The sequence below is a fragment of the Anopheles stephensi genome, chromosome 2 (assembly GCF_013141755.1).
Source record: "Anopheles stephensi strain Indian chromosome 2, UCI_ANSTEP_V1.0, whole genome shotgun sequence".
In the NCBI taxonomy this organism is placed as follows: domain Eukaryota; kingdom Metazoa; phylum Arthropoda; class Insecta; order Diptera; family Culicidae; genus Anopheles; species Anopheles stephensi.
This window is the reverse complement of record NC_050202.1, coordinates 51,276,154-51,303,166: the sequence shown is the minus strand read 5'-3', so window position 1 is coordinate 51,303,166 and position 27,013 is coordinate 51,276,154. Positions and strand designations below refer to the sequence as shown.

General features: G+C 43.0%; 1 protein-coding gene across 4 annotated transcripts in view; it reads left to right on the top strand.

Moving 5' to 3' along the window:
* The window catches only part of LOC118502612 (protein tipE), a 35,891-nt gene extending 18,368 nt beyond the window's left edge, over window positions 1–17,523 (top strand). For all 4 annotated transcript variants that reach the window (XM_036034983.1, XM_036034981.1, XM_036034982.1 and 1 more), the window contains one exon: window positions 1,391–17,523. In XM_036034983.1, the coding sequence (XP_035890876.1) occupies window positions 1,391–1,460 (70 nt within the window). In that variant the 3' untranslated portion in view covers window positions 1,461–17,523. The remainder of the gene's footprint in view (window positions 1–1,390) is intronic.
* Window positions 17,524–27,013: the final 9,490 nt, after the last annotated feature.

Below are 27,013 nucleotides of genomic sequence, written 5' to 3'. Positions count from 1 at the left end.
GCAACAGCAACGACGATGACCACAGAAAAAACCTTCAAAAAAGAAAGAAACTCGCAGCCCGAAACTAACCGGAAAGATTCGAAGTGGAGAAATCATAATGCACGTGACTGTACGATTTAATGGCAGATCGCATGCCAGGAGGCTATTTGGGCAGATTCACCAGCGTCACCAGCGATGTCGCGTGGGCCATCAGCGTTGGTGCAAATTTGAAGGTAACGAGCGCTTCGAAGCTTGTTCAGCCGTTTTTAGCCGCTGGCTGCGATGCAGCGACACATTTAATTTTCCACAAATCCTGCTCTGCATTGTATTTAATATGCAAATAGGCAGGCGAGCGAGAGAGAGAGGGTGAGAGAGAGAGAGAGAGAGAGAGAGATCTATTGACCGAAATAAGTTCACATCCGGTGGACTAATTTTGTATGAAGAGTAAGGAAATAATCTTTGGGGTGGCTCGGTGTCGTAGTAGTTGCTGCATTAAGTTGGAGAAGTGAAAGGACCATCATCAATTTCTATCTGGACCGTTTATTTGTACATTGCGCTAATTATACAACTAAGGATAAATACTGATTCTAGGAGACCGAAAATGGCTGGCAAAATATATCTCCTTGACACTTTGACCAAGGTTTCCTACAAATCAACTCATAACACTGTAATATTTTGCCTGCACTTGGAAAACATGATGAAAATATACGACAAGATTTTACATAAGGGATCTGATTGTCCTTGAGCGGTTCTATTATGTGCTGTACGAATTATTTCCCGTGGCCGTAAATTCCTAGATGGTGTAAAAAAAACCTTGGAGAATTGAAGAGTTGAGCACTGAGCTTCTTTATGTAGCGGACTGTCTGCTAAAAAATAGCTTCATTACGCAATTTCGTACAGAATCCTAGAACACCCAAAGTCTTCAACTAGTGTGTTTAGGACGAGCTTTTGAAGTATGATTTAAATTTATATTCATATCATATTTAAAGTATGATACCTCATCAATATTTTAGTCTCAATGAATGGTCTTTTAGTTTTCTTGAATTTGTTTTAAAGATGAATAAAGTATAAAGTGGGGTGTCCCAGGAGCAGAAAAGACACTGGCGCCGGTCTTCATACAAAAATACCGAGGATCAAAACCTATCCGGGCTGTATCTGCCATATTCTGAGGACTGAACTACATATGGTACCAATAAGCCTAGTAAGGAAGAAACGGCAGGCATGAACCTACAGGTCCTAAGGCCAAGTGGAAAAAGAATGTATAAAAACTGTTGAGTGCGTTTAGTAAAAAACCCATAGAGAACCATAAAAAAATCGTAACAAAAATAAAACAGAGTTGAGATTATAAAAAATAATCACACGAAATGTAACTCTTTCTTTTTCCATTCTGTCTCCTTTCCCTTTCTTGCAGTGATTCATCAATATCGACACGAGTGGACATGCTGACACCGGCGATCGAAGTGTACAAGCCACCACTCTGACACAAGGATGACACCCTCGAGAGCAACCTCGGCAACCCGTCGACCAGTAGCGACCTATGACGAGGTATCCTGCCGTGTCCGCCACCATGCCACGACGTTCCACACCGTTCCCTCCGATCGCGCCACCGGTCCCCCGGCCGGCTGGCCGTTCTCACCATACTCGCCGGAACCGTCGTCACGCCCATCCCATCCCACACGCTCTCACCGTGGTCGTTGCTGTCGCCGCTGTTTCTGCTGTTCACTGCTGGGTGCTTTGCTTCCGGTTCCTGGTTCCGCAACCCGTACCATTGCCCACTCTTTGTATACGATCTCATCGTTAACGTCAGTCACGATCGGCGCGGATCATAGCGTTGGCTTTCGTGGTGAAGTGGGATGGTAGCCTCCACAGGTAGGTAAAGGTCGGGATGTTTGCCACACGGAAAACAGGAAGTTTTACTGCTTTGACCAACATTTTCGGAGTTAGGGAAGGAAGGATTGAAATCATCGCTGGACGATGCTATGGGTGCTCGTGGTGGCACCCAACCTAAGCTGTACATAGTGGTTAAAACATACGTTCCCGAGCCGTGGTACTGTTGCGTTTCAGGCTCTGGCCACGTCCATACCAGGCGCAAAAGCAAAAAGCGAATCGAATGGTGTTGAAAGCATAGTAAGAATGAAAAAAAAATGAACAACTCACACACTGGACCGGTGCTACAAGATTGTGTCCTTCTGCTGGAGAAGGATGTTTTTCTTTTCTTCTCTCGGTTAAAATAATTCCGCCAAGAAAGCGTGACCTTTTCCCATTCCCTTTTGCTGACGGGTTGACCGATCACGAACATCCCTTAAACGTCACCAAGCGCTAGAAATAGAATAGAGTAGCAATAGTAGAGTTAAAGGTTCCGGAGCTAGCGGGAGCGGATGGATAGTTTGTTTGTTTGACCCACTTCATCGTGGGGCCGAATCTTTTTCGTCCAATTTTTTTCGCATTTTGTTCGGTTGGATAATTTGCAGCCAAAACCCGTCGTCCGGCAACGGTGCCCAACATCGTTTCGCACATATATTGGACGGTATGGCACTTTAGATAGGCTGATAAGTATCCGCAAACGGCACAAATCGTGCAGACCGTATGGCCAACGTCAACAGCGCTACAAAGTGAATAAAGGTACGGCAAGGAGGTGGACGGAAAGGAAGGAATGGGGTGAAAAGAAGGAAGACTTAAAAAACAAAACACACACACACATAAACGAACACCCGTTCGGCCAGTTTCGGGCAGGACGTGAGAAAATGGACGTACACACATAAAAAAGCACGGTCACACCAATACTCAGGCAATGAGCTTTTCGGCCAAAGAAAGGTTGCGAAATTGTGCTACAGTTTTGTTTTGTTATTTTGTAACCCTTCCCAAGATCGCACACTCCGTTCGAAATGCCTTTTAAACCTCTCGTACCGTTTTTATGGGATGGGGCAAAAGGGTCTGAGCAAGCTTGTTGTACGATCAGCAAACGACCACTACGTGAGCCAGTAGCAGTAGCAGCAGCAGCAGCAGTCATTTGCAAGCTCGTTTACATCGCCATACGCATCAAACACCATCAGCAGCATCAGGCTTAGGAAGAAAGACCAAACAAAAAACTAGTAAACTGACCGCCCCATAAAAAGGCGGCTAAACGATCGGTTATGGTAAGACGCGACCTATCACACACACACACACACAAAACTCGGTGGTGGCTTTAAGGTGGCGATTGTAACGCGTGGCAAGAACACAGAGCAAGGCGTGAGGCGAAACAATCTCTTTAGGGTGTCAAATTAACGAACAAAGTAAACAAACAAACAAAACGAAAATCAAACCAAAAACTAATATAAACTCAACCCCAAGTAGAACAAGCAACGTACGTAAGCAACAGCAAACAAAAAATACAAATTAACAAGCAAACAGATAGCAAAAAGAAAACCCAGCATCATCACAACACACCGGTCAGAGTCGAAAACTAAATAGTGTGTGTGTGCGTAAAAGCCCTTTAGCCTTTGTTTTCGAAACAAAAACTAGAAGAAAGCAAAGAAAAAAACTTCGAAAAACAAGAAGAATGTAAGGGGTAACAATACGTTTAGGGCGACAAACAGACATAGCGTTTAAGATTAAGTAAGCAAACAATTAGCTAAGAGAGTAGTTAATGATAGAAAGCAAAAGAAAGAGAAAGAGAGAGATTAAAAAAAAACCACGAACCGATAGCATGTAAGTAGGTGGTAGTAGGTCGATGTAAAAGTTTAACTAACAAGCATGTAAGAGCATTGTTAAAAAAGATTATCTAGGTTGAATGCGGGATGAAGTTTGGTAGGAAAAAAAACAATGTCACCCTCAAAGAAAACTCAAGAATCTTTGCTTTTTTGCATCAAGCTTTCGGTATGCTTTCTTTAATGTTTTATTAATTTTTCATAATTAGTAATTCCTTAATACCTATTTTTCGTTTTCCGTTACTGTTTGCCTCTCATTTATTAAGGTTCAATAAGGTCACATCTCACTTAGGTGAGCGCTCGAGCTAGCTCAGTAGCTCAGTAACACAATGCTAGTAGCTCAGCAGACAGATGATACGCTTCAAATGACAAGGTTTGTGTGGCGCAGATGGCTTTAAGGATAGCAAATCCTTTGAAATTAAGCAATAATAATCACTCGAGTTGATGAGGATGCGCTAAACATTGCTCAATCTTCTAGCTTTATCCAAATGTCAAGCGCGACACTTTAAAAGCAATGCGTATAACACATTCGAGAATAAGTTCTTTGAACAGCTACCACCTCATTGGCAGTAATGTCGGTGTTGACATTAAGTCACAGTCATTGATGAAGATGTTGAGAATATTGAAGCGTAAACAGTACGGATGAGAAAGCATGAGAATACCTTTCCAACATTGTGTAGGTTGGCGTTCGCTCCCTAACTTCTCACAAGCAAGATTCGGATGAAGCGCTCGGCGAATGGTTCATTATTTTCAGCAGTTGCGGTGTGTACTATCATGCCCTGGATCGATCGATCGGCCGGTAAGCCTCGCCTCGCTCTCGGTGGCATTTGGTAAGGTCAATGAACTGAATCAACATTAAAGATTCAATAGTACCGTAAGCGGGCGACCGTTGCGTAAATAACCATGCAGGCTGATTAATAACTATTTTATCTAGCTTGCTGGTTGTTGATCTCAATTATCCTAATGCCTTTTTGGTATTATTCGTGAGATGAAAAATGAAGCTTTGTAATGCAATTGTTGGTTTAAAGACAACTGTTTTGTCAGTTACTCAGCTTCTCAACTCTTCGTGGCTCACGGGGCCCGTTACGTTTGATTTATCCCTTCAACATCAATTTTGTGGCCTCTCTTTGGTGGTTAGATGATAAACGTACCTTCGTTCCCCGGCTCAGTCCAGAAGAACGTTGCTTTGTTATGATTTTCCAACCAGATAATAGGCAAACCGCTCTAAAGGAAGCATCAGATATAATTGCTTATCGCACCATCAGCCCTGACGATGATAGCTGACAAGCGGAGCAAATTGTAATGGAAGGACAACAATTCATTTGTGGCGACCATTGTTTAACCCACAGTTCCGTTTAGCGTTTCGATGTTTCGTGAATTGGCTTCGAGCTGAAGCGAGATTGTGCCTCTTTATTATGGGTTGAATGATTTTGAATAACTTTGTTTATTAACTTAACATATTTAATGCTCTAATTACTCTCTTCTTCACTTTGCCTTCCAACATGCTGTTCCTACTCGTCCAACACGAAAAATGTTTGCGTGTTAGTTGGGGAAAAAATTGCGTTTACAAAGCATAAAAATACATTCCTTAATAGCTCTACTGAGGGTACTACGTATGATTTCACATTTTATGCGTTGGAGCATGGACATCCGTGGGTCTCCTAGCCCCATTGCCCGACCACTCCGAACGGAACGGTCGTGACGTGACGGTGAGTTTATTTGCCCCCCGAGAGAACCGTACCGTCGCACGTCTGTCTGTTTGTCTGTCTGTCTTCCCCCCGTTCAGTTCCGGATGGGGCAAAAATCGTTGCCATTTTAAATCAGTTTAAAAATAATTTTCAACTGTCACTTTGGGACGTACGATCAAAACCTTACGCAATCTGTCCGCTTATCGGCAAGCCTTTTTGGCAAACGCAACGGTGAATGTAACTATTATTTTTAATTGCTCTCCTGAGAAGCCACGGCAAGCATATCCATCCATCCATCCGTGCTGTTCTTTCGCACCGATACTAGCAGGCTGGTGCAAAATCTGTCATGCTGACCATACCTTCTGCCATGCTTGAAGCATGTCAAGTAGGCGTAGAAAAGCGCTTTTTTGTGTTTTAAGCTTTTGTTAGTTTAGTTTCCCTGGTTTTGTTTTTCGTTTAGAAAAGCTACAGAACAAAGAAAAGATAATTTGTGCATGACAATATACAACACACAAAAAAAAACTAAAACAAAAAAGAAAATATCTAGGTGTATAAAAGCTAAGTATCATAAACCCAATGTAACGCAGAAAGAGAAAACAAAAGGGCGGAGAATTCAACCGAAAAAGAGAAGATAGAACATGGTTAGCGGAAAGAAGAAAATATATACACATGCTGTCAGTGCTGGTCAAAACTAGCGTTATTGACAGCTCACGTCAAAACGACACGTTGTTCGACGCGGTGGAGCCACGTGACGCGATGGAGACGCCTGGTGATTTGTAAGCAATAACGTGTAATTCGGTCGGTTTCGTTTAGTCGTTTGCTTTAGTTTTACTTTTTTTTCGTTAATTTTTCACAAACTAAATACTTAAACATTCCAATAATATTTTTACAGATTATACTACAGAGTAACAGCAAAAAAAAAATCATGTTAGAATGTATCTCCTTCTCAATGATCATCCTTCGATTTGCTTAGCAAACAACCGATGCGTACCTTAACCAACGCAAACACAACAACATGTGTTCAAGGCTAAACGGAATTATGTTGCTCTGCCCAGTACCAGCTGCAGTGACTCTAACCGACTTCTATTATAGAATGGTTGTTTAACGAACAATGGTAGTGGTGCACGAGGCCAGTTTACCATTATGAACGCAAATGCAACCAAGTCTTCGCAAGCTTTGACCGTACCGGTGAGCACACATTTGTCTTTAAGGCTTCTCTAGAGGTTTCCTGGTCTGAGGCTCCCAGGAAAACCCGGCAACAATGATGCATGATGATCCCTCCGCTACGTCAATCATGGATGCCACGTGAAGAGAACTTCCGACATTGCATGAAAGTATTAAGTGAAAATTTGCAACAAAAAGAGCAGCAGCTCTTTCATTTGTGCTTCGTGCTCCGTACGGCGTTCGTTGTCAACCGTGTCTAGCCGGGACGCTTTTTCAACAGCATTTCCCATTAAAGACTCAACTAGCACACTCACACACGCTGGGAAAAGTCGTTCTCGGCGTGCTCAGCCAACCGGAAGCTATTTAAAAAGGGCAAACCGCACACGGGTACACACACGGGTCAACTGCACGCAGGGTGGATGGGAAAAGGAAAGTTCGCAAGTCGATTCGCCAAGAAGAAACATCATTTGGCTCGGGTAACGGGCGGCACAAACAGACCGAAACAAAAAAAGGACCTGCTGGAAATGTATGGGAGCCATTGGGCGTGGTAGCGGTGGTGGTGGTGGTGGTGCTGACTTAAGCCGACAAACAGGCGGCTTGGTTTCTTGCTGGCGAAAAGCCTCTACGACGATGTCCATCGGTCTCCGGGCCACAATCACAACAAGACTGAGGCAAGCAGTTTGGAAAGAAGGGAAAGAAAGAAAACAAATAAAACCATCCTGATTTCCTGTTTTTCTTACAGAAGAATATGGTTTGTTTATGCGAATGAGTTCCGTTCCACGGAGACGAACCATCGTCATCGTGTCTCCAACAGTGGTGCCCGTGTGTGCGTGTGTGTGTCTGGATGTCCTTTTTTGTGGAAACGCAATTCCCATAAAACCCATTCTAAGCTGGACGGAGATTCGAGTCGAATGAACTGTGCCTTCTCAAAAAGTCCAGCCTCAAAAGCGGAACACAAACCCCATTCGGATAGTTGAGGAAATAGGTCAATCGCGCCACACGAAGCTAACTAAGCTCGGGCTCGTTGTACCGAAATCCGTTGCATATAAATTCCATCATTCTGAGCGTCATAATAGAAGGGAGGGGCTTTTGTTCTTCGGTCAGCACTAACGACTCGACTGTCGGGAGCATTCGGACGGTGGATTGCCAGTTAGTGGATTGCGTGTTTGCACTTAGCGTTTGCAGCGTAAAAGTCGCACGACAATCTCGGTTTAAGTAATTTTTAACCTTTTTAAACTTTTCCCAAACCAAACGTTCAAATCCATCCACCGGTGGGAATCACCGTAGTGCTGGTGGTCGGTTTGGAATTGTTTACGATGATGGGACAAAGTTTGGTTGGTTGGTTGGCAAAGGTCCTTTGCTTTGCTGTGCCGTTTCGCTTTTAATTTGATGACTTCTGCAGTCTCCTTCAGTTGGGCGAGTGGAATAAATTATTCGACCATCCAAGCTTCAAGCTGGTCAGCTGGTAGTCGGTGGAGCGGCTTAAGGTTTTGATGGCAGCCAGGTTCGTCAAAAAAGGATAAACGATACAGTTGAAAGCTGTTTTGACACGTATGGCATTCATCACATCCACTTACGGGTGACCTTCGGAGGGGAAAGAATTGTATAAACCCATTTCATACTATTTATCCCCACACGAAGAACAATCCGTTTTTCCTTCCACATTTGCTATAAAGTGAGTGAGTTTCTGATTTCATTAAGCCACAAATGAACAACTTTCAACTCCTAGCCAAATGTTTTTTTCCCCCTAATGGACTGGCACGGCCCGGTGGCACCCACTGTTGTCGCTTGGTAGCGACTGTTATTTGCAGGAAACAGACATCCCGCACGCCACGCTCATCCGATCAGTGTGTTTCGGTGTTTCTGGCCGTGGTGTGGCCGTTTGTCGCTTGCGTGTCTAAATGTCAACTGTCCAAAAGTTACTTGCTTGTTCTTCCACCGTTCAACCGATCCATGGCAGTGGTCATGCTCAAGGCCTTCGTACACGCCATCCCCATGGCATGGGACCCGGGATTGGTTTGGATCATTTTAAAGCTACCATCTACGTGTACGAAGTGCTAGCGAACTCGTGCCTTCCCGCAGGTGTGAAAGAACAAACGATGGGACGCGTACGACCGTTCGGGATGTTGAACCAACAAATTAAACCATTCCACCTGATCGAACGCGGACAGCTCGCGGTCATGTTGTTGCAGTCTGGATTGTTATTCCGGGAAGTTGAAGGCTGTGTGTGTCGGGATTGTTAGGGGTGGTAGAATGCATGCGCTCGAGCTAGTACAATCTGGTTAAACTGGTTAGCATTTCATTTTCGAATTTAATTTCTTTGGACCCATACTTGGGAATCTTGGATTTAACAGGTTATGTGAAAAAGTAATTTCTAAAACTTATTATTTAAATTACAAAAATAGGATACAATTTACATTGGTTTGAAGACATTTTCTCTCGCAAACCTTTAAAAAGGACGCTCTGTTCAGGGTGAACTCAGACGATCCGTTGATTGTTACTTCGGCCTCTAAATTCGTAGACATGCCGTTTGCGAGGGTCTGTATCGGGGGTGCACATTACAACCTTTCAGTGCTTGGAGGTTTGTCTTCATCCGAGAATCGGATATTTTATAATGTTCCTCCATGTGCTTCGAGTATCTTAGCCTTCCTCAAGCCTTCTACACTATCTGCAGTTGGTTGCAACACGTCCTTGTCTGGACTGTGATGTCCGACAATATCCTCGACCTAGACGGTGATGATCGACTGGTAAACATTCGGATCTTGCAGGACTCTGATGTTTCCCTACGTTCAGAAACTAATAAGTAATAAATAAATTAATAAATAAAAATCCATTACAACTACGCGCGGACTAGCTTTATAATTTTTTTTTGTTCTTATCACAAAAGGACTTCACGAAAAAACTGATTTGGTGATTTATTGTGTAGAGCATAATAGCATTATAAGGCATAATAGAAATTGTCAAAAAATCACTTTTATCTTGAAATTTGGCATCCTAATGAAACTGAACATTATTCATCTAGTTAACTTTAAACTGCACCGAAAGAACTTCTTTTTATAATATAAATTTGTCTGCAATTTAATTAAAATCATTTAAACCCAACCCAAATAATTGATTGAGTTGTAAATCATGTTGTAATGTTTTGGGGTATTTGGTTAATATAAAAAAAAAATCTATTCAATGCAATATTCATCAACTAAATCATCATTTTGTTTATCTTTTTCTAAATAATTAATTTAGTTTTGTGGTTTTTATAGTATTTTCTATTTGCACTATTCAAGCTAGTAATTTTCGATAGTAAATTTTTTCTGGTTTTGACTGTTGACTGACATATTTTTAAATAAAATTTGACATATTTTTGGTTACTTTTTATAAAGAAAATTGATTGCAAAAATTCCTTTTTCTAGTGTGGTTCTAGCACGATGGATTGATCAATAGATAGGAATTTTGAAGATCATGTTGTGTTGTCAAATGAAAGAAAAAAAGGGTTTTGAAGGGATATGGTCAGAGGCAACAATACATAAGTGTTTGAATTTAAAGAGTGGCTGGTTAACAAAAGAGGAGGTTTATTATTTATTTTTCTACTTAATTTGTTAGAACTGCTCGTCTCAAGCACTTGGAGTTAATTACTAAATCGTCACACAGAAACTATCGAAACCATTTAATTACTGGTGAAAGTTTGTTTTTATCAATTCCATCTTCAACACTTCACATTTTTCCACCTTCACAACAGCTTAGAGCTTCGGATGTCTGAAGAGCCGCCACCTAATGACGCCATTTTCGTTTGGACGCACTATTTTACGATATAATTGAACTGTTTCGAAAGTTAATTACCAGCAGGGTTAGCATGCTAACCGAGGAACCATCATTTAATTACCTTTGTGTTACCTTAGCAACAACCCGGTGTCTTTACTTAACGCGACACCATACTAATGTTTAAGGCTTATTAAGCTACGCTACTTGTTATTTCAAACACACGTCAACACAACCGTAACGCAGGGGACGATACTTGGAAGATGTTAATTGGTGCTTACTGTAGGTAAAAAGGGGTTTAACTATTGATAAGCCTGGCATCGATGAGCCAGTTCAAAGCGAACGTCGATACAACTTTCGGGATAGGTTTATGGTTGGAGAATGATTACTCGACTCGCGTTGAAATAATAATCATAACCAAATTGGTGTGTAATTTCCCCACCCGAATGCACACACCCTATTTTTCCCGACTTTGGTTTGTGGCGGAGGGAGGGACGGGACGACTGTTTATTTGTGCTTGCTCACCATCGGACGCCCTACGTAACTACGGCTGTAATTCAGTTTAATTGGAAGCACCTTTACGCCGTGGTGATGGTAATACGATGGGTGGAGACGAGCTTCGTTCGAAATTTGTCAAATGGATGAAATTGGTGTGTGTCTCTTTCCCTTTCCTTTTTTTTTTTTTTTGGTCAATATCGAACGAAATGAAATATTTAATCCTTTCTTCGTTTTGGAGCAGTACGGTGCCGATGGGTGACTCGGCTGACATCGCAGGGCACGCCCGCTGGTGCTCAATTATTAAAGATCATGTACCCATTAGAGATATTGAGAGCACACACACATGCGCTACCGATGTAAATCGGTGTGTATGTTTAACCTTTTTTTCGCATAGAAGCAATACGAAGCAGCAGAAGACGCATAGAAGCAATACGAAGCAGAAGAGAAAGCGCGAAAGCGAGGTTTGGTTTGAAAATCTTTCGCTTAAGCGTTTGCTTTCTTTTTTAGAGACAAAAATAGAACCAACCAAGCATCAGGTCCCAGCAATCAATAACAACACCAATTTACAGTGTTCCCCAGCCAACCAGCTGGGGAAAGAGTCTTTCGGGGGGTCCTTCACTTACGAAAGCTCACCATTATGCACTGCGACCTTCGGCCCGTTAGATGTGTGTGAGTGGGTGGATATGCTTAAGTGGCATTGAAAGTTTGGTTGAAATGTTCAAGCCATGGTTCCTTGACCATCGAACTGCAAATCGGTAATCGATTGCTGCTGCCAGTTACGCTACTGAAACCGCCTTGCGAGCTGCAACTCACAGCTGCAGCTATTTTGACAGCAAAAGTAGTAGTAGGTCAGTATCGTTCCAACCACTGCAACAGCTAACCTCCGGTGACCCGCATTGACTGACTGTCGATTTTACTAAGTGCGCTTTCGACCTTTCCGCTTTAGAAGCTACCATGCGATAGTATTCGTAAATTCAACCGATAAAAAGGGAACAGCTCCAATCTCCTGCGCCAAGGCTCACGCTCGCTCTATTATTTAACGATTATTCGCGCCACCAGCATTGTCTGCCTTTTTATTTACATCGATTGATGGGGGGGGGGGGGGGCGGCGACGGAGGGAGAGAGAAAGAGAAGATGAGACGAATCCCCAGTTCTGGCCATCTATTATTGGCGTTTAGAAGTATTTTTGGCACTTCCATGAAATCCTGGTGGTCTGGAGCCACGGTCGAGACGCTAGAAAGCGGATATGGACACTCAGCGGGCGATGCTCAACATCCCTGACAGAACTGCATAATTCAAAACTATCACCCAATCGCCAACCCGAGAGCTTGCTGGAGTCTTCTCAAAAAGGGCGTAAGAAGTATTTAAATTTTTATACCGATTATACACCGATTCTTTGGTGAGCGTTTAGCCCAAAAGCTCAGATAAAGAAAAACAAAAATTCGCATTGTATGAGTCAAAAATATTTAACACCGTTTCTTGACTTCAAACAAAAAAAAAGGCTATGGCGTAGGGTGCAAGCATAAGCTTGCATATGTCTGTGTGTGAGTACGACGTTTATTTATATTTAATAGTGGCTCTAATTTAATATTCACATTGCGTGCCTAAAGCTTTGGAAGCCAAAAGGGAGGGCAGAGATATGGTCAGTCCGTCGTTTAGGACGCACCGTCGACTGGAAGTGACAAACATCCCCCAATAACAATGTGGTCCACCGAAAGGGGGGTGGCGTGATCCGGGGGTGGGTCGAACATCGACATGTTTTCATTATTGATCAGCGAACCGGTCGACTCCAGTTTTGCCCCGCGCTGACGTCAGCGGCATTGGAGCAACAAACCAAAACGCACACGAAAGAGGAATCGGACTCAAATCCGTACAATCGCTCGTTCTGGACCTTCTGAAGTTCGTCCAATCAGGTTTGGAGTCAGGCTAGAGCTGTTACAGCCAACTCCAAGATTGGTTGCTTCCGAGAAACCACAAAAAACGGCCGAACACACTGCAAACATCAGTTTGATGGAACTTTAAGACTGTGCGTTTTCTAAAGAGTGTCAAACAAACGTATTTATTACTGCTGTACCGCGTGGTGGTGTCCTTGCCAGTAAAGAGGAAAAAGCACCAAACAGCGCCTCAAACTGCCTGGCTCGTCACCACGCGCCGAAACACTTTTATGGGCCATTATGAGTTGTGGTTTTTGGCCAGCTTCTCGCCCTCGTTCTGTCGTGTGAGATGGGAGCTTTTTGTTTTTCGTTTAAACATTTTTCCTTCCTGATAGGCCATTACAACCTGTTAGAGCTCGATGAGCAACAGAAGAACAAGCCGCGCAAAACTTCCGTCATCAAAATTAAAGCCCAAACGAAAACCTCACGCCGCTGACGGTACATTGTTGTCTTTTGGATTTATGGTGGCTTCAAAACAACTGCCGACCGAAATCGTCAATTTAAGTACCGCTGAAACGCGGCTCAGGGGAGTGTAATTAAATTTAACTAATGCGAGACCCTTTTTTGTCTGTCTGTTGGTTTACAAACAAAAATGGGTGGTTATCAACATCTTCAAACCTCATCGATCAAATGGTTTGCAATAATATCAAGCACCAAAATCATCAGATTAGAACAGGGCTTTTTGGCCAATATGAGGAATAGAGCCTTAAAGTATGCAATTCGAATGACAAACATCGGCAATGTATTAACTGACATTGGTACCAAGTACCGCTTCCATCCGAGAAATTTTCAATAGCTCTTGTTGTCTTATGGCGCTCATTTGGAACTCATTTTGAAGATAACGTTCAAATGAGTGTCTGTGCAATTGCGTTAGCATCAAGAGAACACTGTCGTATATTTCTATTCGTTCGGTATCAAACTGGAATTCTCACCATTCTTGACGGATTGGTTGGCAAAGCAAAGGAAGAACTTATAAATTCTTGCTGGGCCAAATTTAGTTGAGTGCCGTACTCCTAGAAATAATTGATTCTGTAATTTTAATCGTTATTTAATGTATACATTTAATTCTTGTTTTTTGTCCAATATTTGTCTGAAGTTGATCCATCCAAGAATAAGCCCTGCGTGCTTATACAGCGCAATTCATGTGGTTAATTATTAATAATTTCTTTTAAAACTGAGCCTGCCACGCCTCCACATGTGTGTGTGGATGGCCTTGACTTTACGGTCTGGGTCGTCCGGTGCCACTCTCATGGCATGACATGAAATCACCATACAGCTCATAGAGCTCGTCATTGTAAAGGATCTTCTAATTGTCTTTCCACACCTAAGGAATCCCAAAAATCCTTCAAAGCATCTTCCCCTTGAACGCTGCTAAGAGGGATTTGACAGTTTTGGACAATGTCCATGTCTCAGATTCTGTGATGTGAATACTGGTACTATAAATGTTGTCTATAGTCTCAGCTTCGTTACGTAGCTTAGGCTGTAATATGACCAGTAAGCAACCAGCACCCATGAGCGTTACTCCACATCAATGATGTTGTCTGTGCTAACTTTTAACCCCAGATAGGTGAAGTTTGAACATTCAACTATCTGTAAATCACCCATGCGTAAATCAGTGGCCAAGGTTTTAGTGCCGCTCGCTCGATCCTTTGGTAAGCTTCTCCTACATAGGAGAGCCTACTAATACGATCTGGATTGACTTACAGAAGATGATTCGCGAAATTTTCATCTCTTAGTCACGGATGGCTCAGCTGGGATGGCTGGATGGGATTTGAAAGTGAAATTCAAACATGGCTTAGTTTGCTGTTACTTGTACAACAAAATGAAATAAAATTACCATCACTTCTTCTTGCTTTCCATCTGTTTTTATATTGTTTACTCACTCCTGATATGGTTTCATTCCATTCGTTTATTGAAAAACAACCGACCGACGATTGTTACACATCCCAAACCCCACACTGAGAATGCTAGAACCGTTTTGATATGATATGGATCCAGTCGCAGCACCTATATAATATCGTGAAATCCCACTGACAAACCGTTTTTTGCTATCATTTCTACACCGAGATGTATCAGATGACCTAGCGTAGATAAATGAATATATGCAACCATCCTCCCTAGGATAAACTGATGGTTATGTTACCTATAATTGTACAGTAGAATTACAATAGTCTTGGATACGTTGTCACCTGTACCGGAGATTATTTGAGGGCCACCAACACATAGTTACGCTGTGCACGGTCAAACCAAGTCCAACCACGGTTCCCTACACTTGATGAACAACCCCGAACAAAACAAACACTCACCACGTAATACACCAAAATTCCACTGAATAAGACGCAGAGCATGTAACGACGAACCACAAAACACCTCCCTCAACACAGAGACACAGAGCTCTTTATTCATTTCAAACTTCGATCACGACCATCACCTTCTCAACTCATAAACACGGTGCCCTTCAACTTCAAGTAGAACTTACCGAATATGCGAATATATGCGGCGGGAGCATAGAAACCCACAAGCGAAATTGGCCTTAAAACAAAACATTAATCGAATCGAAACACGGTGAAACGAAACATGGTGTGAAACATTTTTTGCATGGTATGCGCCGTTTGTTTAAGTAAGAACGCTCTCTCTTACTCTTCAGGTAGGTCCGGGACGTGAAGGTCGGCGACAAGCGATGCAAGAGACAATTCTTCCCAATAGGCAAGCGCGCGGATTTAGCTATCGTAAGGCACACGCGATTACTGTAGATACACGTTGAAATTGCGGAACCAACCGGCTGGTGGGAGAGTTCACCGGTCTAACCCGCACAAAAACACAAGCCTACATTGTCTACACGTTTTACAGTGAGGTTTTTTTTGAGGGGAGGGAGGGGGGAGGGGGAATTGACCCAAGGGCTTTGCGAAGGCTCGACTCGAAAGGTGAACTGTTTATGGAATGAATGGCGCACAAAGGCAAACTAAAAATGAAACAAAAAAAATTGAAAACCAAACCGGAAAACGCGGAAGGAAATCATTACAGGGGGAAAACTATTTAACTATTTTAAATTTGGTAAAACGTACAGTGAAAAACAAAACAACAAGCAGCAAACACACATCTCACACAAGAAATGAAGAAAGAAAAAAAATAGAAACAGAAGGAGAAGTGACATACACTGTATAATTGTAGCTCGGTGCTGAGTAACCTATAAAGCAAAACCGTAAAAAAAACCATAAAGTGTACCGTGTACCAAGGTACCACAAGCACAACTGCCGATAGTGGGATAGCGTGAGAAACAAAAGAAAAACTAAACAAAAACAAGGAGAAACAAAACCAAGTACACCATTAAAAGTAATGAAGAAAAAGCAAAACAGAACAAATTGGCAAACAAAATATGAAAAATAGGAGAAACAAAAAGAAAGAAAAAAAGTAGCAATAGATAATGGAAGTAGTAAAAATTTAATATAAAAAAAAAACAAAAGGAAGCGCTACCAAACAATCTCGTGAAACAAGATGGGCTCGGTTGCTAGGATCGTTTTATTGAGTAAGCAAGCAACTAGAAGAGGAAAAAACACGGTTCAATGTACAGTAGGGAGATATAGCTGTGCGTGTGTGTGTTTTGTTGACGAACAAATAGATACAAAATGAAAAAAAGGCTAGAAAGTGGTGTCAAACCTGTTGTTTAGCAGTAGCGAAGCTAGAAACCCTGAAATCCAAACCAAAAAAAAAGAACTAAACTCAAACAGACCGGTGGCGGCAAACGTTGAGAGTAAGTGCATAAAGCAGCAAACAGCTAGAACGAACAAATCAAACGTAACTATCGAACAGTAGATGACAGTAGTGAGTAAACTTTATCACAATTAACCCAGATTGCGCCATCCGAGCGAAGGAGAGAGAGAGGGCTCCAGCTGGCGTATGGGGGAAAAAACTATAAGCGAACCAAACTCATTCCCGAGCTGTGTCTAAGTGAGAGAGCGAAGTCTAACACCTATCTAGCCAGCCCTAATAGCCCGATAGCTCCTCTCACTGTGCAACCGACAACCGGCGGCGAAGGCCATTTGCTGCAAGACAACAAAACCCCAAAATGAAATGACCCCTAACTACTAGATAACATTCCTTGTGGAGCCAAGCGACAGTGGAAGTAGGTGGTAGCTAAACTATGGTTATAGATATGTATGCAACCGGAGCATGATACAGGAGCACCCGGCACGAACGAACGAACGGCCGCAAAACCAAACCAAGTAGAAACCGTTCCCGGCGGTACGTCCCACAGGCCGAGACGTGTGTACATCTCTAACATAAATATACTCATAAATAGCCCTAAAAAGGAGGGTGGGGGGGGTAAAGGGATGGGGGAGGGAAGGACCCTCCCCTCCCTGTGTGGTGTGGTGCAACGTAACCACTGCAGTTTTGGGCTGTATCGTTATGACCTAAACATCGTTGCAAACACTCACACACACACACAGACAGAAATGTTAAACACACACGGGATGGCGGTGTGACCAGTACTACGGTTTTAGTCTATAAGTTAGGAAACACTTTTTTTCGCTCTTTTGTAAAAACAAAAACAAAACAAAAAACAAGAACAAGAACAACCCCCAAAACCCCCAAAAAGAGAAACCAAACGAACGTTGCGGTACGAACACTGGGTAATAATGGGCCTAGGTTGGTTGCCTGGTTGCCAGCCTGCGAAACCAGCGAACACGTATTTATAAATCAATTGACCGGAAGCTAGTTCGGTGGCGGTAGCGGTGATGATGATGTTGGTGTTGTGCAGGGACAGGGGAAAAGCATAGAAATGAAATCAAATAATAAAAACAAAATACCGATAAAAAATATTTCGACGCTGTGCGGCGCGGGTTGTTCGATTGAGTGAGAAACGTGGCCGATAATTTGCAGGTAAGTGTACGATTGTGTGGGGAGTTTTGTATGGTAAGAATGTTTATTGAAAAATTATCTAAAATATTTATCAAGAGATATCACAATGATATAACGAGATCCACACGGCAAGGCCAGGGTTCAAATCCCATCCGGACTATCCAGCTATCTGGCTGACTGACCTACTAAGCCAGAAATGATTGGTCGAGACCTTTGAGCTAGTACTGCCAAAGTAGAAGCAGAAAAAGATATCACAAATTCATGGAATGGATCCTTCAGCTTCGCATGGTCTCAGATGTGCTGTAAAATATTGAACCTAAGGCAATGGGAGAAACCCGGCTGATAGCTAAAATAAATGTGACATGACTAATGCCCGGCTGACTTTTTCTTTGCTTTCCTGGCATTATTTAAATAGCTAGGACACGTAGCTCCAAGTCCACGATAAGCATTTGCACTGCCAGTTCGAGTTGATGGCTGATAACTGGCGTCACCAAACAGTTGCCGCGTCCTGCAAGCACAAGATTATTCTCGACACCTTCTTCCTACATGATATCCTCTGCAGCTAAGATCACCCGAAGATCACAGCCTAAAGATATTGATCATTTCGGTATCGCTTCGAAGTATGAGCAACTAACGATGCAGATCGTTGGCTGGTAAAGGTTTAGTAAGGTCAGATATTCAATGTGGGCAATAACCAACGGTCCAAATACCTCAAGGCTAATTGGTTGAAGCAAGTTAATGTGGTGTAGGACTTTGTGGTTGTTGAAACGTGGTTGAATTTTTTAGAAATCTTTTATGTTGAGAGAAATCAAAAAATTAGTACTTGTTCGTTTCAACTTCGTTTCCAGACTCATCTTGCTCATTCCCCTCGGGTAGGCGCGAGCTCCCTTTTTCCGATCTTTCTTCTTCTTTCTTGTGTTCCTTTCCAAGTGACAGACCGTTGGGAGCCCTATAAAGTTTCCAACAGTGGTCATATCACATAAATTGTTGTAACAGGACAACACAGCCACGTCCCTCAATGGTTACTAGCTTTTAGTAAAGTATTTTAGTAAAAAATACACAAATGACTGAGAAGCTAGCAGATAAGAAAAGTAGCTTTGAAGACTCGGTCGAACAGCCAAAATGGCCATCTCAGTTGGGGGAATCTCATAAGTTCCACAACATTAGATCGCTATCTGTCACAACGCCAAGTAAGATCGTTAAATGTTGCAACGCGGAATTAGATACCGAGACCAAACAAGCGAATGGTGATCGAAAGGTGGTCCTTCAATATGGGCCTTAAGTTATTCAAAATTGTCGCGGAAGTTTTTGTGCGAAGCAAGAGCTTCGACATTCTGGGCACGATTTTCATCCGATCTTTCCAATTTTATAGCATTTATGGCTATGCACGTGGCGTAAACTCGGCTGAAACTAGAAGCCATTAGAATTGGATTAAGGAATAGTGCGATGACGATAAAGTAACTGGTTACCGGAGGCTCTGACTGTGATAGGACCCACCTCGGAAGCAGAGTATCAATAGACGGCGGCCATCTCAAGGAGGTACCTTGGTGTGATCGTAACATCAGAAAAAAAAAATTATAACCGATAACTGAAGTCCAGGGAAATTGTGCCTACTATCTCCTGCAGCTATCCAAAAGACAATTGATAGGAGCCAACTAATACGTCCGCAAGTCCGAGACTTCTATGTACAAACCCCAATTTTTCAGAGGCCATTCGCACCAATTTTTCACATTCTGTGTGTGAGGACAGAGCCTATAGACCAAGAGCTAGCTGAGCTGGTGGAGCAGATATCCTGACAGAGGTCATCCAACCTCTAGGCTATCAAATGTGGCATCGAATACCCTTAAATACATTTACAGGCTCAATAACTTGTCCCCGGAATGCATATTAATTACCAGTGGCCAGTTGATTATTTTATTGAGCGGATGTTATAACATGCTATCCCAACCACTGACTGCCACAAACAAAAAAATGTCCTCCCATCATTTATCCCCCAGCTGGACTCGAAACCATCCCAACCTGATCGCACCAGCTGGACATACAGCATTGATACACTAGAACCTGTACTCCAAGACAGGAACACTCGAACGTGCAACCTCGGGTTACCGATTGGCCAGTGCTTAGCCCCCAATCGTTCGCGCCGTTGCGCTGAATTTACGGTCGCACATGGCACTCTCGGCTTTCGCAAGTAGCACATAATGCTGATTGATGATCTCGAAACGGTACAAAGCTGTTCCGCTTGTTCGCTGTACTTTCCCCACACGGTTGGGATTAATATTTTCCAACCTTTTTGCATTCGCGTCCATTGGTTGCGCCACTGTCCTCGGTACGCGTAAAACCGGTTCCTTCGTTACTTTAGAAACAATTGCCACAATCAATCTTATTATGTGCCATTTATCGTATCCTTTTGCTATTGTGTAGTGGTGTTTTTTTGTGGTAGTGTGTGTGTGCGTGCACATTAAGCTGCTATGCTCGGGTATTACCGAGTGCTGCGGCCTTCAAGGGTGAGGGAGGTTTTGAAGATGGAGAGATGGAAAAATTAGATGAAATTATTGCCACCCACAGTATCTAGGGTATCGGACTGTTAACGAGCGAACGATACAGACTCATACAGCAGTGGTATGATAAATTATGTCCGTGAAAGTCAAAAGGAGAGGCCGGCAGTAATTAAACAAGGGGAAACGCACTGATGGACATACGGTTGAAATATTTGTTGGGATAGGGAAGCATTGAAAAGAGATGAATTTCGTTGATGGTTTGTGCAACATCTTCCGCGTCATCACTTCCGCGCGAAACAATCACCGGCAGTTAACATATAATCATCGACCTCCTTGCATCATCGACCAGGAGATTCATCGTTTGTTGGCTGTTCAACCCCACAAAATAGTGTCTTCGTGAACCACGTGTATCTTGCAATGCAATGACTGGATGCTATTTGGAGTCTGCTTTCAACCGCCCCAAAGTCTTATCAACCATAACAAGAAGATTAAATGATAGTTAAGTTTAACCTTATTTGTATCGAGATATTATACTTTTATGGGTAAATTTCTCAATACATTTTTATAAATGTATACTCGTGTTGTAGTACAGCTGAAATTCTTCCTAGCCGTCGATAGTTTCAACATTTCTTTTCAAAGCGGATTGCATGGAGTCCGGTGCTGTTCATAGGCCCCCAAGTCGAATGTTCTAGAGTATCTAGGGCTTGGCCTGCTATGAGCCAAAAAGTAAATCCATCGTCACGAATCATGCTACAAAGTCTTTCAAACCCTCCCACTAAATATATTCATTAAAATGGGCATAACTAAAAGTACATAAGTAATGCAAATCGATCGCAGCTTTGGCAAATGGTCACAAATATTTGAGTAATTTAACCACTTCAAAAATGGGTTTAATAAAGAAGGTCTAACTTTTATGTAATTTACCAGCTTTCATAAGCGAGACAGTGTACCGATTGGCCCCCCTTGACACTTCCAACCCCTTGAAGATAGTGCAACGGAAATGCAAAAATGCATTTGCATCTTATCTCATTACCGCATCCACCGACGTTACCGTGAGCTGACACTCATTTAAACTGTAACCGAGTTTTACCGGTTACAACTTAATGGTAATTCTGCCCGGCCTGCTCTTCTCCTCCGTTCTGTCCTATCCTTCAAGGCGGTGGAAAAAGTGTGATATTTTTCTTTGATTTTAATCTACCACAGCTAATCTACCGTGCGGGATAGGGAAAAGGATAGCATGATGTATTCATACGCGTACAGATGCATATTTGCATTTGGTACGGATGATGAGTGGAGAGATGCGAGCTGCTTTTAATGTTAATTCACGCAAATGCAAGAATGCGCTCGGCCGAAGGTTAACGCCAAGGGTACGTCGTATTGCAATGCGCAACGATGCAATTGTCTCGCCTGCTCTGATGTCAATGATGATATGTCTAGCGGGTGCCCGATTCGAAGAAAAGGCTTTCCCCCCTAGTGTGCTAGCTAGCATCAGGACGCTATGGCGCTCGGAAGAATTTCATAAAATGTGTAAAATTTAATAATGCTCAACGTTTGCTGCGAGCCGCCCGTTCACCCACCCGACACTGTAAATCGACATTCGGGTACGCTGCTATTTGCAAGACGTATCCGCTTGCTGGAGGGGAACAAAAATTTCACCAATTCCCACGACACCGGTAAACTGCCGGAAGTTTTCCTCCTGCAGCAGGGAGGGACTGATGAGGGGTTGAACGATATGGCATGAAAAATGAAACATTTCAGGAAAACACGATAAGCCGATTTGTGGGTAGCGCGGTGAGGTCGGAAGGACCGGTTGGAATGTCGCAAATAAACACACGCCGGGGGAATAAAAGAGATTTGCTGCGTTATTCATTCGGGAGCTATTGTAGCTGGGTGATAAATTGTAGAGGAGAGAGACAAAAAAAGAACCAACAACACGAAATTCCAACCCTGTGTCTGTGGTTGAAATGTTTGTGTGTGTGTGTGTGTGTGTGTGTGTGTGTGTGTGTGTGATGTGATTGGAAAGCACACGCTTATCGGAGCGTACGCTAACATTGACATTTATTAATGATATATCCGATAAGGAAAGCCCTTTTTAAAATGCATTCAATTAGTACTTTTGTGGGCTAATTGTTTACTCGATTGCGATTGATAAACCGCGCGACTATATAAGACTTTTATTAGCTTGATAACTACAATTTATTTAAATCAGTACAACGATGGAGGCGCCCAGTACTTGGTGCAAATAGTGAAAGCCGCACGATTAAAATTATCTACAGAGTATTAAAAGCAACAAAAGCTAGGAAAAACTGTTAAATTGTAATTTATTTTAATCGGTTTTAACTTCCGAGAAGGTTTTAAGTTGCATATGAAAATTAAAAGACTGACTTTGAGAGAGTTATTCGAGCCCGAGAAGTCGTCCAAAGCTTCACCGACAGCAGCATAGATATTAACGTGCTGGCTGTTAATACGACCGATTAGCAGCTAGAGAAAACTTCTCCATCCAAAGCTCCAGTCGCGAAGGAAAAAGCTGGTACTGTATAGAACCCTACCTAGTGTTCATATACGCCACTGATACAACGACCCTATCCAAAACTGATGAATTCTTCATTCTGAAAGAACAATATGCTCTGGTGGATATCAGACTCCTGTGGAATGTGTGGAAGAGCAATGGAAGAGTTATTAGAATGAAGAGTTCTTAGTTCTGTGCGATGATCTCACGGTCATGCAGCGAATAAGACGCGAGTCTTCTGTCGGCTGGTCATGCCATGAAAACGGTGCCGAACAACCAGGCTCATAAAGTTTTTTCATGCCTTCCTTATGGACAGAGAAGGCTTGGTAGTCCCAAAATGAGATGTATATTGAGGCATGTCAAAGCTGCAAGACCAAGATAAATAATATTGGATTCAATATTGGTCAATGACTGAGCTGGACTATTAGCGATTAGCGAGAACCTCTGTCGGTTTTCAAAACTGGTCGACTTAAAGATATATACTTAATCTATTATTTTCATGAACAAAAAAATGTTTTTGCCTGCCTTTTGCAACTCCTTACGTTAGGCAAAGTGCTAATCGACGGACATCATAGAGGCCGAACACGCATTGGAGCTAAATGCAGACTATACGACATTGTTCCGACTATATCCTCTAAACTATTGGCCATCGTATCTAAGCTTTATTGAATATGTTCCTAAGTCTTTACTTACTTACTTATCAGGCGCTACAACCGCTTTGCGGTCTTGGCCTGCTGCAACAATCCTCGATACCGCTCACGGTTCAGCGCCGTCGTCTGCCAATCCGTTATCCCGGCCGTTCTGGCGGACGCATCAACGCCATCACTCCATCTCAATTTGGGCCTACCACGCCTCCTCTGTCCTTGTGGACGGCCTAAAAGGACTTTACGGGATGGGTCGTCCGGTGTCATTCTCATGACGTGACCAGCCCACCGGAGCCTGGCGAGTCTAATGCGCTGTACGATAGTGAGATCATCGTACAGCTCGTAGAGCTCGTCGTTGTAGCGGCTCCTCCATTGTCCTTCCACACATACGGGGCCAAAAATCCTTCTGAGCATCTTCCTCTCGAACGCGGCTAAGAGGGCTTCGTCAGTCTTGGACAGAGTCCATGTCTCAGAGGCGTATGTGAGTACTGGGACTATAAACGTTCTGTACAGTCCCAGCTTCGTCCGTCGCGACAGGTATTTAGAGTGGAGAAGTTTCCTCAGGCTGTAGTATGACCGGTTGGCAGCCAGCACCCGTGCTCCTAAGTCTTTAGTCATCAAAAAACCGTTCCTATGAGCTATTAGCCGCTCGTCCTCGTTAAACATAACGATGTTTTCTCGTACGCTCCTATAATTAAACCCAACGTTCACCACCAGTAGCATGTAGATCAAGCCCCTGTCATCAAAGGCTAGGATATCTGGATGGACCTTCAAGAACGCGGAGTTGGCCCTGGATTTGCTTCACGACTTCTCGGAATACTCACGCCTTAGAGACGTCGTCCTTCTGCTCACTAGTCAGAGCAATCCTGAAGCACTGTTCAGTACTCTGGTCACTTAAAGTACTTTTACTTAAGAATTCTAAACTTTTAATAAAAACTGTTCTCATCTCATTTCTTTCTCAATGAAAAAACAACAAAACATTTGTGCAGCTGCTCGCCACCATTGCAATCTATTTGACCTACATTTCAGCAAACTCAATGACATGCCCATTCCACCGTGCCGGCTTAAACATACTAAATAAACCATTATCTACCCAACCAAACCGAGCGAGAACGATCCGGCGACTGATCCTTTTGAGCGTACGCAATCTACACGCAAACCCGCTTTGTGTAGACAAAATACGCTAAAACTGTATCACTCACCCTTTTTGTGCCCACATGTGCAATGTTGCCAGTATGAAATGTGGAACATATGAATAAACGATGTGACACGATTGTTTCAACCATTATAACAAACGCCCCCGTGCAATATTTGACCGACAGCTGCACCAAATGGTACCCTCGTGGGGCTGCCTGGCTTTTGAGAAATTAGCTACCGTTGCGTTCATTAAACATTGCCCATTTGGGTGCGGACGGGATGGACGAGGGGGCAAATGGCAGCCAATTGGCCGTGTTTGGTCTCGCCGAGCGTCAAGAAACATTGGGCCGCAATGTGGGCTCAATTGTACGGGTCACTTTTTCTCTGTCCCGAGGCGCGTCCATTTCTTTGTGTTACTAAATCAAACTTGACCTGCTTATTTTTGTGTTGGTCTTTAGGGAAGTCTGACTCTAATCTCATTCGAGACTTTTGGCGGATCTTTTGTTTCTACAGCTTCGCGATGAAAAAGGTCAGTTTTATGCAAGCATATGCATCATTAGTGTCGCACAAACCTATGTGTGCAGAACTCATGTGTGAAGCGTGATTCTGCGGGGCGGTTTGATAACCGTTAATGGGCACCTTGGGAGCGACTGGCTCTGCGGAGCAGATATGCAATGGTAGTTTAAAAATTAAGGGGAACAATGTAGCTTGGCCAATGAATTTCATGTAAACTGTTAAGCTTTCCTACGGGACGGATACCGTTTCCAAAATCCTCTGCAATGAGACCAACATATGTTAGCTTGTTCGAATCAGCCGTTGTTCCTATACAGAACATTGAGATGCCTAAGAATGGCTTGGATTTGAATATTTAATGATTGTAGCAAGCCAATCGTTCCAGATTTGTTGAGGCCTGTGGCATAAATAGCCTGATCATGACTCCTATGATCTTACTGGTTCCGTCTAGAGGATAAAGGAGGCCGTCTAGACGATAAAGCACCTTTCGACGACAAGGTCTCTTGATAGATTAGATTCCTTGCATCACGAAAGCATTTCGACCACGACGGCTCATAGAGGATTACGAGATCCAATGTACTATTATACGTCTTTGACTAGGAGGACTTCTTTCAGATGAAGCTTTCATCATAGGACTTGGAGGATCCTTGGAAGATGATGACAACCTTACTTTGGTTGAATTCATCATCAACTACGAGAGCTCTTGGAACAATTGAATCACGAGGTCCTTTGGAAGATGAAGTGCTCTCTTCTCTTGATACACGAGGATTGCTTCAGGCAGCTCAGACTAGGTCTGCTGATAGTTGAGGATCGAACGACGAACTTTTATAACGGGGTTTCTTTCCATATGATGTTTGGACAACAAGGGGACAACTGCAACTCCAAATTTACTTAATAGGTAGTTGTTGCGTCTTTCGACTATGACAAGTTTTTACAAACGGTTTACAAATCGACTACGAGGGCTGGTTTTCTTGATAGATGCATAAATTATTAAATTGTTTGATGGACGACGCCCTTCAGACGATGAGATCTTTTGGAAGTTGAAGATTAGACGACGATGTCTTTTCGGCTACAGGGATTCTTTACAGATGATGCTTAGAAGCCCTGACCTCTTGGAACAAAAAGCCCTTTGAACCATGAGTTCACTTCAAGTGGCTCGTTTGGAAGATAAGCAGATAAGGAGATAGTAGATGAGGCACCTTTCAATCAGGATGACCCTTGCAAGCCTTTTGCTTTTCTACTACCAGGTCCATTGGAAGATTCCTTTATAGCGAGGTTCTTTGTTAGATAAGGTTTAGACAACAAGGTGTCTTGATGGAAGAGGTATTTTTGTTCTTTTGATAGAAAAGTCAGGCAACGAGGTGACCAGGTATACGAAAACCCTTCGATGAGGTCCTTTGGTAGTTGAGGATTGGACGACGAACCTTCTTCGACTACGTGATTTCTTGGTAGATGATACTTTAACGCCGAGATCCCTTCAAGCGTGACATTTTTTTAAAAATAAAGCCCTTGTACGATGACTCACCGTTAAACCCATCATTACTGCATCTTCAAGCATTTAACGCAAGTTTGGCTCACCTAAATTTCAGATGAAATAAAACTTTGCCATCCGCCACATAAAGCAAGAATTCTTTACAGGACTGTTTTAATGTTTGACATAAGAACACGCTGCCTCTTCTTTGCAATCCGACCTTTTGTGCATTTGTTAAATTTCCCTGCAGAGTTTGTTTTGCGTGTCACCTTCGCCCAATACGATGTACACTACTAAGTGTTTGCCTTTGCCTTACCAAAAGATGATGCCACTTTCTTCATAGCGAGCGTCATCCTCCCAAAAGTTGCTGCCCCATTACATAAATTCATCAGGAATGAGTCAACGGTTTTTCCTTACTGCCGGCAGCATAACTCTTTCGCTTCCCTTCCCCATCTGCATTGGGCGCCTTCGTGCGCCATCGCGTTCTGTAGTGCCCGCCATTTCCCGTGTGACTTACGATGATGATGATGGGACTAAAGTTCATTGAAAAGTGAAAACATGCCGTGCCCAAAAAAGCAAAACTTATGCTTCTTTTGCTTCTTCTGCTGGAGCAACACGGCTCTATCTAGCAGGGTGGTAGCTTCGTGTCGTTTGCTTCAGCCTGATGCCCCAATCG